The following is a 22,063-nucleotide window of genomic DNA, read 5'->3' as shown; positions in this document are numbered from 1 at the left end:
ACTAACACGCTCAATAAGCACAGGGGCCTCAGCAGTGAGAGGTCATAGGCTGAGCATGGGTGATTAACAAGGGGGCAGACAAGGACACATCTCCTTATTTATGGGGAGCCTTTATCTTGGACTAATTGCATGACAAACAGGACTTGTGATTTAGGGGTAGCGCGAGCTGCTTTGGGAGCCCTGGAAAAGCCATCCAAGTGGTCACAGATGGTTCTGTGTGTCTACATGTGCTTGTGCTCACGTACAAAAACAAATTGATTTGGGTTGTCAGAAAGGCTGTGTTTCTTTCCTCAGAGTGATTGATAGATGGAGGGTCGGAAAAAGGAGACCTGGACTGGTCTTTCGTTACACACTTTAAATGAATGCTAAATGGCTTTCACTGGAATTTGTTCAATTCAATCAAAACGAGAACCTCGGCCCCATTCCTAAATGCCCCATTTTGCTCAGCCTCTAAATACTACTGTAAATCTCTTTAATTTCAGTCGAAAATATGCCATACACTTCACAAAAGGCAATAAATAATTTGGAAGCCATGGTCATATGACGCATGTGGGCTCATTATACAAGTACAGTATGTGCAGTTTCTTTACTGGCAGCATTGCTTTTCAAGGCACCACATCCATGAATGCCTATATCACTGCATTGCTTTTATTATATTTAAGTTAGCTGTGCCATTCTTTCTTTGGAATCCTAATGACTATCGAATAACACGTTATTTAGGTAACCTTATGCTATTTGTAAGCTTGCTTGCTTGTGCTTAAGTGACAAAAAAGTTAGTCATCACATGCATCGATGAGTTGTGTAACACTGCCTAGTGTGACAGGTTTTATGAAAGATTAATTTCGCTTCTATTTGACAGAAGCAGTTTGAGATATAAAGAGTGTGAAGTTAATGCAGTTAAAATCTCGCTGCAGGTTCAGTACGAATTTTATATTTGTGAGTGTGTATTCATAATCATGGTTTTATTTTATTTGTGTGTGCGCCAGATTGACGGTACTTTGGCCTCTGGTTCCCACCGCAGGATGAATGGACTCTCCTCTGTCATTGTTTGGGGACAGCACAGAGCCCGGTGTGGCTGGTGGTACTCATTGGGGTGTTTATGTGTGTGTGTGTGTGTGTGTGTGAGAGAGAGAGAGAGAGGGGGGGGGGGGCATGTAGGAGTTGCATTCTCCAACCTTGGCAGAGGTCAGAGGTGATCCCCTCGTGCATCCATCTTAGCACTGTGTCTGACAGGGTTGCGGATCCAGGATTGATTAAGACATCAGGGTTTTGACAGCTGTGTAGAGTGTGTGTCTGTGCTGGAGGTGGGCCGAGAGGGCTGAGGGTGTCGCCTATAGGGTAAAGCGAGAGGGCGAACCGGGGCACGGAGGTCCAAGGGGCCCCTGATTAAAAAAGAGAGGAGTCTGTATGTTTGCATTTGGGATCCCTTTCCCTGCTCTGTTGTGGAAGGGTAGGGGTCAGGGTGTCCTCTCGCTCCTCATCTGGTGACGGGGTTCATACTTTTGGATGGATGTTGATGTGCCGGTGGGGTGAGGGGAGATTAGTGGACTACATATGTCACTCGAGAGCGATGGAAGTCACAATTTGTCTCGTTACGGAGGGAGAGGAGAAGGATATAGTGCTCTGGCAGCAATTGGGTTTCTGCACCACAGATATCATCATCCTCATCATCATCATCATCATTGTCATCATCATTGTCATCATGTTCTGTCTGTTTGTTTTCAGGAAAATTATCAGGCTTTCTGTGGTTATATTGAAGCTGTTCATCTCCAAACTGCGTTTGTCGCTCAGTGTGTTTGTTGTGGACAAAGTGCGGTTAAGGTGTGAAGGTGACAGACACTTTTTTTTCCTCATTAATGTACACATTCTTGAGATGGTTCTACACCTTCATTGGAGTACAGCTGTGTTTGATTATACTGATTGGACTTGATTAGGAAAGCCACACACCTGTCTATATAAGACCTTACAGCTCACAGTGCATGTCAGAGAAAATGAGAATCATAAGGTCAAAGGAACTGCCTGAAGAGCTCAGAGACAGAATTGTGGCAAGGCACAGATCTGGGCAAGATTACAAAAAAGATTCTGCATCACATAAGGTTCCTAAGAGCACAGTGGCCTCCATAATCCTTCAATGGAGGACGTTTGGGACGACCAGAACCCTTCCTAGAGCTGGCCGTCCGGCCAAACTGAGCAATCGGGGGAGAAGAGCCTTGGTGAGAGAGGTAAAGAAGAACCTAAAGATCACTGTGGCTGAGCTCCAGAGATGAAGTCGGGAGATGGGAGAAAGTTCTAGAGAGTCAACCATCACTGCAGCCCTCCACCAGTCGGGGCTTTATGGCTGAGTGGCCCGACGGAAGCCTCTCATCAGTGCAAGACACATGAAAAGCCCGCATGGAGTTTGCTAAAAAACACCTGAAGGACTCCAAGATGGTGAGAAATAAGATTATCTGATCTGATGAGACCAAGATAGAAATTGTTGGCCTTAATTCTAAGTGGCATGTGTGGAGAAAACCAGCTCAAAAGGGTGCTTCTACTAAAAACTGCGCAAAGGGTGTGAATACTTATGGCTGTGTGATAATTCAGTTTTTCTTTTAGTAAATCTGCAAAAATTCCAACAATTTCGTTTTTTTTCCTTCAATATGGGGTGCTGTAGCGGCACGGTCGACGACTGGTTAGAGCGTCTGCCTCACAGTTCTGAGGACCAGAGTTCAATCCCCGGCCCCGCCTGTGTGGAGTTTGCACGTTCTCCCCTTGCCTGCATGGGTTTTCTCCGGGCACTCCGGTTTCCTCCCACATCCCAAAAACATGCGTGGTAGGTTGATTGAAGACTCTAAATTGCCCGTAAGTGTGAATGTGAGTGCGAATGGTTGTTTGTTTATGTGTGCCCTGCGATTGGCTGGCAACCAGTTCAGGGTGTACCCCGCCTCCTGCTCAATGATAGCTGGGGTAGGCTCCAGCACTCCCACGACCCTAGTGAGGATAAGCGGCTCAGAAAATGGATGGATGGGGTGCTGTGTGTACATTAATGTGGGAAAAAATGAACTTAAATTATTTTATCAAATGGCTGCACAATATAACAAAGAGTGAAAATTTTAAGGGGGTCTGTATACTTTCCGTACCCACTGTACGTACAGCATACCTTTTTGGTAGTTTGGTCACTTCCTTCCTTGAATGCAAATGTCAATGCTATTGACACTATTTTTTTGTGTTGAATAGATGTTTGTTAATACAAATTAGGGGTGGGCGATATGGGCAAAAAAAAAAAAAATCTCTATATTTTTATTTTATCTTACAATAACGATAATTTGACGATATCCCAAAAAAAACCCCGTAAATCTCTACTTACCGTAATTTCCCATGTATAATGTGCCCCCATGTATAATACGCACCCCCAAAGTTGACCTCATAATTCTGGAAAACCCTTCAACCTGTGTATTATGCATTTTTACAATGCATGATTTTGCTTCTACCCATGTGAGCAAAACATCAAGTATTATCTGTATTTTGTTAGTGTTTTTCAAATTATTCTGAAGTTAAGCACTTTATTTGAACACGTAATCCTTTTTTTTTATTTACCCGCTCTTATTTTGAAATTCACAGCCCTACTTTTATTTCGTAAATTAGAAAACACACAGTTGTGCTCATATGTTTGATTACCCTGGCAGAATTTGTAAGATGGGTACAATTCTTTCAGGAAAAGATGAAGGACATAGGCGAAAGACATTTAATTGTATTTTAATGGGATTCAAATTAAACTGTGAAGCATTTCAGAAAAGCATTATCATTAAACAAAACATAACCATAAAGAAATTAATCATGGTTGTTGTTCAGTCATCAGTCATATTAAAAAAAAAACATTATTTCACAAATTCTGCCAGGGTATGTAAACTTATGAGCACAATTGTAGATATATGCATTCATACGTACCCCCTGTCATATTGTAATAAAAGTGTAGGCTTCACTTTTTTTATAACCACTAGGTGGCGGTGGCATTTTGGAATGAACGTGTACAGGTTTTTCGTAACCACTCGATGGTGGCATACATTTATAAAATGTGAAAGTTGTTTCCTATACCGACAGTGGGTACGGAATGTTTTCAGACCCCTTAAATTTTTCCCTCTTTGTTTTATTGCAGCCATTTGTTAAAATCATCTAAGTTCATTTTTGTCCTGATTAATGTACACACAGCACCCCATATTGACAGAAAAAAATTGAATTGTTGAATTTATTAATAAAGAAAAACTGAAATATCACAGAGCCATGAGTATTCAGACCCTTTGCTGTGACACTCATATATTTAACTTGGGTACTGTCCATTTCTTGTGATCATCCTTAAAATGGTTCTACACGTTTATTGAAGTACAGCTGTGTTTGATTATACTGATTGGACTTGATTAGGAAAGCCACACCCCTTTCTATATAAGACCATTCATGAGGTCAAAGGAACTGCGTGAAGAGCTCAGAGACAGAATTGTGGCAAGGCACAGATCTGGCCAAGGTTCCATAAATAATTCTGCTGCACTTAAGGTTCCTAAGAGCACAGTGGCCTCCATAATCCTGACATGGAAGACGTTTGGGACGATCAGAACCCTTCCTAGAGCTGGCCGTCCGGCCAACCTGAGCAATCGGGGGAGAAGATCAAAGATCACTGTGGCTGAGCTCCAGAGATGCAGTCAGGAGATGGGAGAAGGTTCTAGAGAGTCAACCATCACTGCAGCCCTCCACCAGTCGTGGCTTTATGGCAGAGTGGCCCAACGGAAGCCTCTCCTCAGTGCAAGATACATGAAAGCCTGCATGGAGTTTGCTAAAAAAAAAAAAAACACCTGAAGGACTCCAAGATGGTGAGAAATAAGATTCTCTGGTCTGATGAGACAAAGATAGAAATTGTTGGCCTTAATTCTAAGCGGCATGTGAGGAGAAAACCAGGCACTGCTCATCACCTGTCCAATACAGTCCCAACGGTGAAGCATGGTGGTGGCAGCATCATGCTGTGGGGGTGTTTTTCAGCTGCAGGGACAGGACGACCGGTTGCAATCGAAGGAAATATGAATGCGGCCAACTACAGGAATATCCTGGACGAAAATCTTCTCCAGAGTGCTCAGGACCTCAGACTGGGCTGATGGTTCACCTTCCAACAAGACAATGACCCTAAGCACCCAGCTAAAATAACGAAGGAGTGGCTTCAGAACAACTCCGTGACTGTTTTTGAATGGCCCAGCCAGAGCCTTGACTTAAACCCAATTGTGCATCTCTGGAGAGACCTGAAAATGGCTGCCCACCAACGTTCACCAGCCAACCTGACAGAACTGGAGAGGATCTGCAAGAAGGAATGGCAGATGATCCCCAAATCCAGGTGTGAAAAACATCATTCCAAAAAAGACTCATGGCTGTATTAGCTCAAAAGGGTGCTTCTACTAAATACTGAGCAAAGGGCCTGAATACTTATGGCTGTGTGATATTTAAGTTTTTCTTTTTTAATCAATCTGCAAAAATTTCAACAATTCAGTTTTTTTTTTGTCAATATGGGGTGCTGTGTGTACATTAATGAGGAAAAAATGAACTTAAATGAAAAAATGAACTTAAATGATAGCAAATTGATGCAATATAAAAATTAGAGTGAAAAAATTAAGGGGGTCGGAGTGACAATTAGACATTTATTGATAGCCACAGCGTTTCAGAACAGCTCTTGTTTATTTTGTAAAGTGCTTCATACATTTACTACAAAACATTGCACAAGAATATTGTATGGCAGTATTTAACAATTAATAACTTCAAGTTCTGTCCAGGCTGTAGACAGGAGAATATGCCAAATCAGGTTTGTGCAATAGTATTTTAGTTAAGAATTTGTACCAAAACAAAAACAATTTAAATTACATCTAAATGTAAACCTAATAAAATATTTTAAACGAAATAGATTTTTGTTTGTCACGACAGCACACACTATCTTACAAATTTGCCGAGAACACTGCAGAAAGTAATGGAGTTGATGGCATTCTTTATGTCTTGCCAACATATACTTGCTTTATCATTTGGTACGTGTTTGCTAAATGACTCGGTGAGGGTTTTTTCTTTTCTTTAGCTTTAGTCGCATTGTGGTAACTTGTGGAATCGAGAACGAAGATTTACGTGTTCCTCATTCTCAAGGTTGGCAGGGTTACTTTAGAAGTGTATTCCGATACAGTTACTAGTTACCTATGACCTATGATAACACATTTTCCTGTTGAGCAACAAAAAAAAATAAACATGCGTTCCATTGAGGTCCATAGCGACAATTCACCCACTCGTTAAGCTGCTAAATTCCTGAAAACGCTGCTCGGAATTTGCCCATTAGTTTGAGAGTGAGAGTTTGTTTTGCCAGCCACTAAGTCACATGACTGAATCATGTCAGCTGATTCGACGAATGAGGACTATGCACTTCCTCCTTTCGCTTTTCCTCCTATGCCATCTATGCACCTGTTTGGTTGGTTTCCTTTCGAGACAGTATGAATACTCGACAAGGTAAAATTGCAAATCATTAAAGCAACATTCACGATTATATCGAAGGTGATAAATTGCCCACCCGTAATACAAATACAAATAAAATATCTTTGTTGCTAAGTGTTACATTGTCGAATTCTGCCTTATAGCCACAAAATATTTGAAAGTATTAAGAGGATATTATCACCCTAAACAGCTGTTAAGCGATTTTAGGGATGGAGTTGCTCCCCAGTGCTCAGAGCATTACCCCCAATCCCACTCTCCTCCTCTTGACAGTGTTAAATATGCATTTGGGAGTATCAATCTAAATTCACCTCATACTTCTATTTAGCCCGATAGTCGGTTGCTTTATGTAAAAATAAAGAAATAAATAAAAACCTCAATTAATCTATTTCCATCCTGTATTCTTCATTCACACGGATTAACAATTTGTATCCTAGTTTGTGTGGTTGTTTGTATTTCCTCTCCTGTTGCATTTTCTCTTTTTATGTCTCTCCCTCCAAGCTCCCTCCAATTAAGTTCTTGATACACATTTAGGTCTTTTTTTGTCTTCCTCTAGGTTACTTTGATTTTACAAACTCTCTCTTCTGGCTGTCCAGGTGATTAAGGTTTGGTAAAATGGAAGTGGTCTGAATAATCAGATTACATTCGATGTTGGAAGAAAGACTAGACTTTGGAACATCACCTGTCATTGTTTCCACAAACACAATGTGGCAGTGGACACAAAAACCTGTGCAATAATCCAAATTCCAGCCAAGTCATGCGCAAACATTTTTTTGTACAAACTAACATCCATCCTCTCATATCTAAAAATGGCATGTTGTATAATATAGTCAAGTAGACACATATTTGCAAATATGCACTGCAGATGCACACATTAGTATGCGTTAGCACACCCGCATAGATACTGAGAGCAGAACGGAGCCCGGCAGAGTGGAGGTGAATGTACTCATCACTCACCCTGCCACCAGAGAGGCTCATTTTGTGCTGCTGAATAGACACAAGGGATCAACCAAATGACAGCAGGAAAGAACAACAGATGTTGAATGGGAGACAGAATGTTTCACATATAATCCTCCACTGTCCCTTAATTCAGAAAAAAAAAAGTATTTTGGAAACGTGTTTAGCTCCTAAAGGGAAAAAAAACTCTTTATCCCTGATGCAGTTATACAGTGTTTCCTTGACTGGTCAAAAGGAGGAGGGGTGGCACGGGTGGTGGTGGTAATTCAGCTATCATTAGCTGAGGTGCTGAAATGTTTTTCCTGCATGGGATGCTGTCCTGCAGCATTTGTTTCCTTCACAGTTCCTGCCACTCACCACCCTCTCTTTCTCCTCACGGTGCCCTGTTAAGGGCAGGAAGCCATTGGTGATGGAGTGTGACCCGCGCTGATGGCTTTGCAGCTCCCACAGCGCCTGCTACACAGCCTAGAATGTGTATATGCTGCCAAGTATAAACATCCATCCATCCATTTTCCGTACCACTTATCACTAGGGTCATGGCCGTGCTGGCGCATGTCTCAGCTGACTCTGGGCGTACGAGAGGTGGGGTACACCCTAAACTGGTCGCCAGCCAATCAATCACAGGGCACAAGTATAAACATATTTATCTTATTTTATGCCAGTAGTACAAAAAAAGAGTTCCAGTCAAATGGCTGTCTTTGGAATGCTGTGCCTAGACCCCGGCCTTTATTTATTTATTTTTTTCAAAGCACACAAGTGTACAGAGTTCAATTAAAATGAAGTGGACGTTTCAAAGTGGAACAAAATCAATTTCTGCAGTTTTAAAATAAACCATATCATGGGAAATAATGGCAATACACCTTCCATAAAGGTTTGGTATATTTTAGAATAGTTAATTGCCATCTAAGCATAAAATAAAACACAAAAATATCCATGTCACGACTGTTAACAGTTAAACATACAAACAATAAAAGGTGTCGTGAATATAACCACTGATGGCTACTGCTTTTGGCAATACATTTTTTTTTTTGTTTAGCACAAGATAAACATTTCTGGGTCTGTTACACAGCAACTCATTTATTTCCAAACATATCGGAAAACATTGCTAAATATATAAAATAAATGTATTAAACTTAACTACAAAACATCATTCGTTAATAGGGCTTTTGGGCCCATAACAAAAAACACATATGCAGATCTTTAGCATTTACATAATACATCATTTATTGTGCTGTTGTTAGACAGTGCTGTCCAAAAGTGCAACATCCAATTAAAAATAAATATTCAATCACATTAAGGAGAGTGATGACACTTCTGGGTCGTCCTGTAAAATAATCACCAAAAAAGTATAGCATGAAGATTTAATCATAACCCAATAACAAGTCACTGTTTCACTGTCATTCATTAGTCTTTTTGCTTGCACAATTTTCAGTCAGTCAACTAGACTAATTGGCAAAATTGCATTTTTATGTAAAATAGTTCAGCCTCCAAAGACTTATTATCACAAATTTGACACCTTACATGATGGATGTTTTCACTCAGGCACTGGCTCTGCATATGCTGTGTAAACATCAGATTGGGGAAGAAATACATCACAATTTCACTCTCGTCTCCTCTCCTCTCGCCCGTCTTTTTGAAAAGCATCCTCTTTGAAGCTCATGATGGGAAGGGGTAGCGATTAAAGCAGTCAGCAAGCAAATTAGCATGTCAAAAGGCCCCGAATCAATACCCTGGCTGTACCATCACAACCCTGCAGTTCTTTCAGTCCCCTTCAATGCTGTTCCCCCATTCCTCCGGCTGTTTTCCTCCTTCTCCCTCCATTTTATGCCGCACTTGTGCACACTCTCCTCCTTGCTCTCTTGCCCTTTCTCTTTAGCTCACGTTAGGTTTCTCTACCTCCTTCTCCGCTAAACCCTTTTCTCCCTCAGTTGAGAGATGGCAAGCAGGAGAGGTGTTTATAAAGGGAGATGGACTTATGTATAGGCATAGAAAGAGAGGAAGAAGTGGACGACCATCAAATGGGCATGGATTAATTTAGACATAGGGCCCCTGCCATCATCTTTGTTGGCGAAAGAGGAAGAACAGTTCTTTCTAGCCCAAAAGAGCTGAGAAGATGGAGGATTGACATGGAGAAGCAGGGAGGGAGGAAGAGAGACAAAGAGAAACAAAAATCACAAGAGTAAGTGAAGTGGAAAGAGATTTAGTTCCAGTCTGACAACTGCTTCTTCTGTGACGATCACACCTGCATTCCCTGTGGTCTGGGTCAACATGCTACGTAAAGCTGAGCACACACTGTACGATTTTCGGAGCGGCAGTTTTGAGTTTCAGCTCACGCTGCATGAGTAAATCACCCGCGACGGAAAGTCAAAGCTAACGATTGATGTGTTCACACAGTAGCTACGGACCAAATGAGAGCCACAAATTTACTGCTCACACTGTACATTTGGGTCATTGCCATTCTACTTAAGTCCTGTCAATGTCTGTTAAGTGTGTTTTAACCTGTTGCTGACATTCAAACAAAGATGAAGAAGATGTTTTCGCCGTCTGTGTATTTACAATGCTAATGCAATAAAAAACAACAACAAAAAATTGCTCACAGTGCTAACTATCGTGATTCTCGTCATTTGTGTCTTAATCAGGGCAGAGGAAAGACATAGACATAGATGCATATACTGTACAGAGACACATAGCACAACATGTCTACATTTTGTTCATCTACTTTCAAACTAGCTTAACTTGCATAGTGAACTGTATGCCCAGTTTAAGTGTGTGTGAAGAGGGAATGTTTGCATCTAAGCCATTATCTCATCTATGTTATCTTTGTTCCATGCATTTGTTGCAGCGGGCATAGTACAAGCTGTATCATAACTTCTACTCGTGTCCCAGGCACAGTGTGATGTGAAGCTGGAGACAAAGCAGCCCAGCAGCTCATCAGATGCATGGCCAAGTTTCACTCAAAGTCTGACAATAGGAGGGTGATTGCAAACACCTTGGAAATTTCTTTCTTCTGCTGATTTCTATCTTAAGCTCTTCCCATCCTGCCCTGGTGATAGAAGGTGGTCTTCGCTCCCCTTCCGTTGTCATTCGCTTCCATTCAGGGCACAGATTCAGTGGCCAAATCAAAGACTGCTCTGTGGCAATCAGTTAGGTCTGATGACAAAAAAAAAAAAACTTGCAATAAAGGACTGCTCTGTAATCTGATGGGCCCTGGCACAGGATACGGGATCCATTTTAATGAACTCAGACCCCATTTCTAATCATGGCAGTAGTTGGAAATGGTACAGTGGTTAATTATCCCAAGCTCTGAAATGCAAGGCTGTGTTAGGATGCATTTCATAACCCAATCTAATCACCTTGTTAAATTAGAGTGGAAAGTGCATTTGTTGAGATGCTGCTTTAACCTTATATTAGGCAAGGTACATTATTTTGTAATATTTGTGGGCATTCCAACCGGAACCCCCTGCCTCACTTACAATATGAGGCTGTACTGTAACTAATTACCCCAACTAATGACAGATAAATCATATTGATAATCCATTTTCTGTACCGCTTATCATCACTTGGTTTGCGGCTATACCCCGCCGAACTGGTCACCAGCCAATCGCAGGGCACATATAAACAAACAACCACTCACACTCACATTCACACCTAAAGGTAATTAAGAATCTTCAATTAACCTACCATTTTTATAATTATGAGATATGTTGTAGGCTACCATTATACATACATTGATAAAATTGTCCACTAGAGACCAGTCAGTATTTTCAGTTTCACATCATCAGCTAAAACAATCTAAGCCAAAATAACCAGCTAACATCAGGCACGCATAATGTAACACAGTCAAGCTCTGCTTATGTAACTATGAAAAAAGGTTTGTTTTTTCTTTTTCCCAAACAAATATACTGAAAGTACTCTTTGTTATTGGAACTGAATTTTAATCCCTCGATTACATGAAACACCGAAACCCACGAATCCTGCTGAAGCTGATTGAGTTACTCTTAATATGATTATGTGTTTATATACTGTACATACCTGTACTTACATGCATAGGATGGGGTTCCTTTTCTGTGCAAGTGCTCTACTGAAAAGCTGAAAATGTCATTTGGAAATGTGTAGGGCTCTCAGCACTGGGGATCCAAAGCTGCAGCTCAGTGACCAAAGGCAGAGGTGTGTCCATGCAGGGGCACGTCTCTGGGATTAGAAACCATGATCCCTTCTGATCCTCAGTGAGCTGTCAAATACTGCTGGAAGGGGAAGAGAAAAGCCACAATCCCTCGCAGGCACACAGTATGCAACAGTCTAAGTGATGAAGAAAAGAAGAAAAAAAGTGCACGTGGATGAAAGTCAAGAAAAAAAGAAGCCGGCTGAAAATACGACACTTGCATATACTGTAGATGTATCCATGAAGAAACATAAATGTGTGAGACGGAGGAAGTGCGTGGAAGGAAGAATAGACCATGATGAATGGACTTCTGTCTAGTTGGCCTGATAAATGGCTGGAGATGTGAAAGGTGAAGTGGGGGGTTATGGGTATTGATGCTGATTGCTGTCTGAACAAGCCTGCTGTAGTTGGGTCGTGACCTGTGGTGCCTGCGGACGATATTACGGTCACTACCGCTACCTGTACCTTATAGTGTACACCGCACATGCTGCAGATTATGCGACATATTCTTATTTTAATTTTAGCAGGGTAATTTAACTGCATTGTCATCTGTATTTAGTTCACAGCAGAAATAAATGTACTGTGAATCCAGACATTTCAATTTAAACCAAAGGGAGATACCGAAGCATATACAGTATGTTTGTCGTTTTGGTCCTGCCAATTTACATGATATTCCTACTTCCGTTTATGTAGAAATAAACACACGATGGTCCAAGATGGTACTTTTAGTAGATATGCAATCTGTGCTGTGGAACACGACAACATACATGATAATATGAAGTGTATATTTGAGATGGACACTGATGATATATACAGCGCATTGATTGAGCTAGATTTTTTAAAATTTGTTTGGCTAGTTCTCATTGACCTGTCATTTACACGTTTACCTTTGAATTGACAGTGTGTGTTACTATTAGGATGAGCACAATTATCAAGTCCTTAATTAATTTCTTTTTAAGAATTGTGTCAATTATGAAGAATTGATTGTTGATTAATTGAGTCAGGACACAATGTGACAAAATGGAGCGCATTAAATGGCTGAAACTATCATGGGTGCTGCTGATTTTGTGTCAGCTAGTTTGAGGTCTTAAGAAGAACAGCATCCACATACTTTTCCAGGTCCTGGAAGTATTATTCTGCTCAAAATATTTCAAATAATTCAAAACAACAATTGAAAATAACAATTAACAGATAAATTCATAATTGATTATCCCCATAATTGACAGAGAACATTTTGTCAAATGCCCATCGTATGTGTTAGATTAATCCACAGCTAGGATGTATTTGGACATTTATTTTGTATGTTGTCACAGTAAAAGCCAACCATTACTTGAAACTTTTACAATAAACTGAACAGGCATTAATAACACTACTCCATCCATTTTCTGTCTTCCCACCAAATTGCCATAACTCACTGTACATTTACAAGGAACTTTGTATTCCTCTTATTGTTTTTATTCTCCACCTTGCTGCACTCTAAACATTTAAATTACAACCACAATCCTCTTTTGCGCTTTAATTTATCGTTTGAGTTGTTATTATTGTTATATACTTTTCTACTTTTTTTTTTTTTTTATTAACCAATTAATCAAAGCGTTGATATGATGCAGGCAACTATTCACACTGGTATTCAGACAACTGAGTCAACTAACTTAACATATGTTGCTTTTCAGCATGGGTATGTTCCCCCCATCCCCCAAAATGGCAGTGACACTCCAATAATCTTTAATGTTTCCATAATCTCAGCACCCAAATATACAAATTTAAACTTGACTCTGGTCTTCTTCTGGTGGTGTTCACTGTCTACTTTATCTGACCACACAGTTACCCTTCGTGTTTCTCTCATTAAAGCTAATGGCTCACACATTGTAGCACATGAGTAATTAGTAATAAGTGACTCAGTATAAACAGTACCTGTGAACTTTTCTTCACTGCAAGGACAGGCTCAACTAACCAGAAGTTTGAGAGGGAAAGAATAGACCCACAGGCAAGTGGTTAATGGCGACATGCACTATCAGTAAACATTGGAATGCACACACGCGCGCACGCACACACACACTGAGTACTGCAAACATGTCATGAAAACAATTACCAGGCACCATTTTTAGTCAGAGGGAGTATTGCTTCCACAACAGCAATGACCTCAACCTGTGAAGTGGAAAAGAAAGATGTGTTGGTTGACATCAGGAGGAGTGAAAGGTTAATGAAGTGACAGCGAACTGTCATTTGGGTTGTCATAAACGTTTGAGGAACTAGTGATCCAGGAAATTTGATGTACAATAAGGAATACACAAACGCACACATGCAAGCATGTAAATGCAGATGCACATGTCACAGAGCCACAATGGACTGCGAAGTGCACACACACCATCATGCATGCATGCACGTGCACAACGGAAGGTGTTTTAAATCCCCAGACAGGCTGTCGTCTGGGAGCTCCAGATAGATTACCAAAACAAATATAGCTTAAAAATACACATTTTCATCTGTAAATCAACCTACGATTACCCCTTCCTAAAAACATCTAACCATCTCTGAGACTCATTTTGTTAAACCTTTGCCTTAGACAACAGACAAGAAATAAATGTTAAATTTTATGTGTTTTGCCAGGTTTTAGTTGTGACAGATGTGGATGATTGTGAAGCGTTTGTTTTCAAACGGTATAATATAACTTTGTAAACTTTATTAAGCGTATGTGTTATTAGGTTATTGATTGTGTTGTTTGTTTTGGGATTAATATATCATTTGACGACAGACAATGATGTCATACTCTCGTTTTCCTGCTTAGTTAACTAGTGGAAAAGGATGAACATGCTGGGCATCCACTTTATTGCACGACTTCAATTATGTGGTAGGTCACATGCCTCAATCGCACAGTATATCAATTAGGTTTTGTATGACAGGCACACTGCAAATGTACTTAATATTCCTATGCACTTTGCGCTTATGTATATGGCCAATAAGTCTGTAATACGATTTATAATTATAGTAGTTAAAATAGAAATGGAACCCGTCAAAAGTTTGGTCACACAAGACAAGTTGTATCCAAACTTTGGACCTGTACTGTAGACCTGTACTGTATCTGGACACAAATTGGTCTTGTTTGTTGTGATCTGTAAACAAATAATTTTTAAGATATTAAATAAATTAAATAATAACAATATAATAAATTAAAGGCTTTTGGGGGGGGAACACATTCATATGTTCGAAAGGCATTTTTATTCTTTATGCAGTAGGGCCTATTTAGGTTGTATGAATTTACAGATCAATTGGGATACAATATATGTTATATTTTAGAGCGTCTGCCTCACAGTTCTGAGGACCGGGGTTCAATCCCTGGCCCCGCCTGTGTGTAGTTTGCATGTTCTCCCTGTGCCTCCGTGGGTTTTCTCCGGGCTCTCCGGTTTCCTCCCACATCTCCAAAACGTGCATGGTAGGTTAATTGAAGTCTCTAAATTGCCCCTAGGTGTGAATGTGAGTGCGAATGGTTGTTTGTTTGTATGTGCCCTGCGATTGGCTGGCAACCAGTTCAGGGTGTACCCCGCCTCCTACCCGATGATAGCTGGGATAGTCTCCAGCACTCCCGCGACCCTTGTGAGGATAAGCGGCTCAGAAAATGGATGGATGGATGGATGTATGCTATATTATGTGTATGTATCTTATTTATTGTCAACGTCATCTTTTGAATGTTACACGGTTAAATGCTTGATAAGTTGTAAAAGTATATTTATAAGTTTCTTTGGGGGCCAAAATAAAATCAGCCCATATGTGGCCTTGGTCATTGTAGTGATTAGTTTTGTTATTTGTGCTGCAGCTCAACATGTGGCTTACATTTGTTTACAGAACTGGATATGAGGCCCCTTTGAATGTGGCTTGCTATCACTTCCTCTTGCACTAACCTATTCTTAGTGTGTGTTTGTGTGTGTTCTCACACATCCTCCCTTTTCCTGTCCTATTCTCCTTGAAATGGTGTGAGTCGAGCAGTTTGGCTATCTCTATTGTTTAGTGGTGTGTCCTCATGTGTGCGTCCCTGAACAGAACCACATTTGCATACTCATCTACCTTCCGCCTCTCTGTTTTGTTTGTTTATGAAGAATTAAAATGCAGCTTTTTTAATTGTAAACAATGTCAGGAAAGCATTTAGCTGTACTGCCTAATCAAGCACGCATGCACATGTGCACCATTCTTTCACTCCCGGGAGATCTAGCTGCAGATAAATTGCGGAAAGACAATACTAAGTTTCTGTGCCCTCCACTGCCCTCAATCAGTGGACTTATAGTAGATGGCTTGCACACTCACTGATAATTTGAAAGTGTGTAGACTGTGTGTCGTCGGCACTGTTTGTGTACATGGTCTTATCTTTGTCTTGAATTAGAGCCTATGACTCCCGCGGGTTACTTTGCCGTCCATAAAATGTGCTTCTTTAGCTGGTGCGACAGCTTTAGGTGGTTACTCCCTTAGAAAGTTTGGCATTTTTAGAGATGTGAACTCAAACAATGATGTGTCTGTTTGCTAGCTCTTAATCTCCCTTAACAACACGGCTGCTCTCTTCTTCTTAATCCAAATGTCTCTCCTCAACTGTTTCTTTCTCACATTTACCTTCAATGACCTATGGCTCAGATTTGAAGGTGGGGTCTCTCTTGACCATTTGAAAGAGGTCGGGTGGAATACTTAAGATTTTCATGATAAGACTATTGTACTAATATTCATTCTTAGGGCAAGGCTATAGAGGAATTGGGGAGGAAGTTAGAGTGCTTGGTACACAGGAAGTCACAGGAAGTCTCCTGAACAATATATATATTTTTTCCAGCTTTATGCAATCCAAACAATAACAATATGAGGTGGCTCCGCAGTGCATTTGTAATAAAATGCAAATGTTTTGAGAGGGATAAGAAAATGTTACAAAACCAGAATGCCATAATGCAAAGTATGTCCATCATGTTACATTTGAATATAGTGTAGAATATGCCCTTGCTTTTAATATTTTTTTTTTACTTTTGTTTGTAAATTTTATTTACACACTCATTGGGTTCTGTGATTTGCATTTAAGCAGACTTTTTAATCAGGGTCTTTGGTAACACTTGTTTCAAAAATATGTAAATAATTTGACAGAAAAAAATAATCTGGCATCCATCCTGGTACTGCCCACCATCAGCACAACTTTGGCAATTACCAGCAGACAATTATTTACATTGTTAACCTCACTGTCTGTTGTTGTTGGCCTAAATTAGCGCTGCTATTAATATCATCCACATTAAGGACTCATTAATTTTGTATCTTACATGATGATGCTACTATCGGTAGACATTTTTCTGCCGCCGGGTCAAGGTTAAGACGTGTGTAGAAAGTATCATCAATCATGTTGATCAGTTTCGCTGACCGTGTGTCCCTCATTCATCACTCTGATGGGTTTCACTGGCCGTGTGGCTGCAAGTCGCCGTCAGGGCCGGAGGCAATTAATAACCCCTTCTGAAAGAATTAATGAGTTAACATGCTCCACTCTCCTACTGTTCCTGTGACAGATGCTAACATTCAGCAGCTAGTCACCCTCGCTAATCCCCACTACCAACCAGTGGCTCAGGTTGATGGGTGTGATTGTTGTATGTTATCCATCTGTGTCGAAATAGTCCATACTTCCCAGATCTAGTACAATTGTTAAACGCAGATGGGAATTGCCGCTGGAGGATAAACAAAACACTTTTGGAACAGGAGTCTCACCTGCTATCCACCCGCAGAAAAACGAGTAGAAGAGTCACAAAGACACAGAAGAATATGGCATAAAGTCAGCTTGAATAGAGAGTGGTGAATTCTCAAGAGCAGAGGCTCTCCTTGCCCTCGAGTCGTGAAAGCCGATCGCGACATCTTTGAAAGAGCAGCTTTGTGTGAAGATGCTTCTGGATACCTTTCTGAAGAGCGTTCATTGTCTGTTATGACTAAAAAACAGTGAACAGGTTTTCAACAGCCAAAAGAAGATGAATCGTGGCCATGAAGAAAGAATGTAAACACTGCAGTTTCAACTTAATTCTCTTTTTATCATAACAGAGCCAATTACTGTGCTTTGCAAGACAGGTTACGGAATGTCACGTGCTGGGTAATATATTCCTGTGTTCTATTGTTGCATGAGTTTTCTCTCACATTTCCAATCCCTGGTGTATTGAATACTTTGTTGTGTAGGCAGGAGAAAGGTTTGCCTGTACTTTGCATGCAGGTCACCCATCTCGGGCTTCAGTGGGTGAGTGTGTAGGTTGACATTTCATTTTTTCATGCATCAATGTTCAAAGCGTGCTGTGTCGGCTGGTGCCATAAAGGAAAATTTAGCTGGGTTATGTAGTTGACTTGTTTGTCTATTGCTATCATTGTCTTTTTCTTTGACAAAACTACTCATTAAATACCACAAACCAAGGGCCCCCCTTTCTTCCAAATGTGCTTTATTTTACAAACAACTGGGATGTGGATGTGATGGGAGAAAGCCTGACAAAAGAGAAAAGATGAGGAGTGAAAAGGCTTCTTGGAGAGAAAGGGGAAAGCATGTGATGTCCCACACTTTGAGGGATTCCATCTTTTGCCTTTTCAGAATAGAGTAAGTCACCAGTCTTTTGTCTGCCTTTGATCTCTCAGTTTAGGGATTTAGCACCTGACAAACCATCTCTATCTAAAAGCAATCCTGCAGAGATAAATCATGAAGGAGAGAAATATATATATTGAGAAAATTAGACAATGTCTGAGCAAAAAGGTTTTATTTTGAAAACATGTTTTTGATTTTGAGAGCTGTATGTCAAGGCTTGATGGTGATCTGTTTGTTCAGATTTATAAAAAAAAAAAAAAGAAAAAAATCGCATAATGAGATTGTTGTTGAGCGTTTGTATTTGTGCTTGTGTATAGCTTTGTCACATTGGCTCATACAGTAATAAATCCATCGGCTCTTTGGGGAGATTCTTCTTTAAAGCCAGATTTTTTTATTTAGACCACCCACTGCTGCGTTTTTTTCCTGACACACGCGCCCTCTCCTAATAGAAAGCAAATTCCCCATCTTTACTTGGACGGCAAGCTTTCTCCTTCCTCCACTGTTCCTTTCTGCAGGGCAGCCACTGTTGTAAACAAACTTTCATATGTTGACATCATATTTTTAAACACATTTTAAAATATACAGGACTTAGAAAACACAGAAACATGATGCCAAGACAAGTCCGATGGCAAACAGATTTGGAAGTTGGGCAACGTATTCTCAAATAGCCAGTGGGGATTCAAGGATCAGCCTGGGATTGCTTAATTGAAGAGCAGAAAACTCATCAACCATGCACAGTTTGAGGCATCCTGCTCTAAAACTTTGTCGTTTTAAAGAGGCTCAGACCAGAAGACTGTGAAGCATGTCAATTAACTCTCTCTCCAGATTTTAGCTGAGGGGCACCATCTCAAATAGCTGATTGACCCAGCTCTCAACTCAAGACACTTTTCTGGTCAGCGCACATGTACAAGCTCTGAAAGCAGCTATGGCTTTTGTCACCTGAAGCGGTCACAACCCCTGAAACAACCCACAAATCCAAAGTGCCCTTATAGCTGAAGCTAGTGTTGGAGCCTGGGCGTTAAGATAGCTAGATAACACAAAGCACCTCCTGACTAATCTCTCCTCTTTTTTGCAACTGTGAAGAAAATAAATTTCAGCTTCATGCACCCCTGCAGGCCCTAATCAAAGACGCCCTCAGCTAAGCGTTAGCAGGGATTTATTCCTGATGAACTGAGTGGGTTCATTCCAAAGAAAGCCTCAGCAGGTAGCAGCTAGCCCAGCTCACCATGCTACGCTAATCCAGCAGCTGGAGAGGAGAAGCAGCCCAATAGAGATTTTATTGCGCCTTCAAGAGAGGGATTTCCCACTATTTTATTGGGTTAGTGGATTTCCTCTTCTATTTTTGTCCACAGCAATGTCAGTTGGTTGGTGGAATGTGCGTTTATAGTCTAGTGCATGAGCATAGGCACCATTTCCAGTGAAGGCAGTAAAAAGTTGAAAAGTGACTGTTGGTTTGTATGTAGTACTTGTTGGGTACCACTACACATGTGTAGCAATTTGATTTCATTTATTCTGCCGACTAAGTTGTCATCATTTGTTAGTCAGATGGATTACCAAAAACTGATTTCTTCAAAACATTTTGGAGGGAGGAGCATGGGCTAAAGATGAACTCATTACAATTTGGTGTAGATCCTGATGTAGATTTAGGACAGCGCTGGCTCAGTCTGTAAGTACTTGGCTTTGGGACCACAGGATCGTGATTTGAATCTCACTGGGGGCGAAAAGAGTTTGCAGTTACGTGTTGGAGCGATGCTATTCAACAAACCACCCCCAGACAGATGTACAATCAATGATCAATTTACCCAAATCTAAACCAGCAATCTTATTCTCTCAATACCTCCACACATGGTAGCCTCCTAGATCGACAGGTTATTTGGTCCAATCGCTGTTGTGACCGTCTGTGCTGCACCTTTCAGAGACTTGGTCCTTTGTCCGCCTACTCTGGTACAGCACTTGGGTGAAATATAAGCTCGGTGGACTGCCACGGAACATTACACAAACCAAAATGGATGGATGGAGAAACTCCTTGAAAGAAGAGCCCTCCCCCAATCAAAATGTCACTGAAGAGAAAGGGGAGCACTGTCGCCAAAAGGAGTGTTACTTGGCTAACCATTTCAGATGGAGGTGTGTGTGTGTGTGCGCGCGTGCGTGCGTGCGTGCGTGTTTGTCCGTGCGTGTGCTTGTGTATGTGTGTTTGTGTGTATGTTAGGTCTGCAGTCTGAAAATTGACTAATCACAAGAATTGACAATACTTATGATTATATTTTAATGTCTTACTATAAGATCAAAATAGCATAATCAGATAATCTTTTCCTGTGCTTAATATCAACCAACATATGTTGAGTCAAGTGCAATGTCATAGCAACTGTTGCAGCACAGGTCACTCTGAGTGTCTTTTTAAAATATTTTATCCTTATTTGCTGATCTTCTCACTTTAAAGGTCCCGTATTTTGTCTATTTAGACCTCCATAGAGTGACACTCTAACATGGACTGAGCATAAAAGTGTCAATTTCATTTAAAAAACCAACTTGGTTTTGTCATACGAGTGTACAGCAAAGGTCCCTCTGACAGCTACTTCTGTTAGACCCAGTTTTTTATCTGCTTTGTCCATATTTGGGTAAGACTGCCCCCTTTCCTCTGATTGGTTGCTTCTGTGTAGAAGACCCATTTGTGAGAGCACACGTGTTTGTTATGTTGAGAGCGCTGGCTCGGGAGCGGAGAGGTAGATGGAAATATTCGCTAGTGACATAGATAAGCTTGAAAAATTCAAATGACCTGATTTCAAACCTCTCGACAGAAAAATGTCTGGAACTCAGAAATGCATGGATGATTTTAATTCGTATTTTACATTTTTACTAAGGCACCATAGAGACAATATTACATCCTAAATACTTAATAATTGGTTCCTGTTCTCATTTGCAGATTTGCATAGCTCGCCTTGCTATTGAACTAACTATATCCACCCTCTTGTCTTTCGATGACGTTTGCTCTTCTTACAGGCAAAATTACCGCATACCATTGATCACATCTAACCAAAAACATTCTGCTCTTTCTCTTTTAGCCTGTAAGATTGGTTACTACCGTGCCCTGGCCACTGATGGTGCCTGTTCCAAGTGTCCACTCCATAGCTACTCTGTCAGGGAGGGCTCCACCTCCTGTGCTTGCGACAAGGGATATTTCCGCTCTGAAACGGACCCGGCATCCATGCCCTGCACCCGTAAGTACATAAAATAAATTCCGGTAAAACCTGCAAATGTTGACATAACCCATGAAACAAGTACAGTGGGTCTAAAGGTATACACACAAATACTGCTTTTGCCACGGTAATGAATTATCCAATGCAATGTTAGCCTGGACCAGACGTTCACACACAGTCTACACACAGAACGCTTGCGTGGGCTGTTTTAGATGTATTTTGATTTCAGGTTGAATTTAGTGATCAGTCACAGCACTCAGCATCCAAATTGGGTACAAACTGATACATTCCATATTCGTTTTTCCGCAGTCATTGCAAAACGGGAGATGAGTGTGAGAGAGAAAGACAAATAGAGAGCAAAGTCAAATAAATCCCTTTTTGTCCCTCTCTGGGTCTTCATTTTTCTTGATCCAGCAGCATGAGTCAGTTATTCTATTATTCCATGCCAAACTCACAATGATTGGTGTAACAAATACTACCTAGAATCATGCATTATCCTGATACTCCCTTCTTAGTCATGGTACTTGGAGTTCATTTTAGTCGAAATTTCCTAAGAAAAAGTAAGAACGCACAAAACAAAAAGGCCTTTTCCCTTACTCCACAGGAAATAACAGCAATTTTGCTTCCATGTGACAGGTGTTTATGTCTGACTGAGTATGTGTCATAAAGCAATTTTTACCAACCAAAACATCTGTTAAGTTG

The 22,063-nt window shown here is 40.7% G+C and overlaps 1 protein-coding gene across 2 annotated transcripts in view; it reads left to right on the top strand.

Moving 5' to 3' along the window:
* Window positions 1-22,063, top strand: part of epha4l (eph receptor A4, like) — a 58,178-nt gene that overhangs the window by 5,375 nt on the left and 30,740 nt on the right. For both annotated transcript variants that reach the window (XM_061782337.1, XM_061782336.1), the window contains exon 4: window positions 21,227-21,382. In XM_061782337.1, coding sequence (XP_061638321.1) covers window positions 21,227-21,382 — 156 coding nt within the window. The remainder of the gene's footprint in view (window positions 1-21,226; window positions 21,383-22,063) is intronic.

Source organism: Phyllopteryx taeniolatus, chromosome 8 (assembly GCF_024500385.1).
Source record: "Phyllopteryx taeniolatus isolate TA_2022b chromosome 8, UOR_Ptae_1.2, whole genome shotgun sequence".
NCBI lineage: Eukaryota > Metazoa > Chordata > Actinopteri > Syngnathiformes > Syngnathidae > Phyllopteryx > Phyllopteryx taeniolatus.
This window is presented reverse-complemented; position numbering and strand designations above follow the sequence as displayed.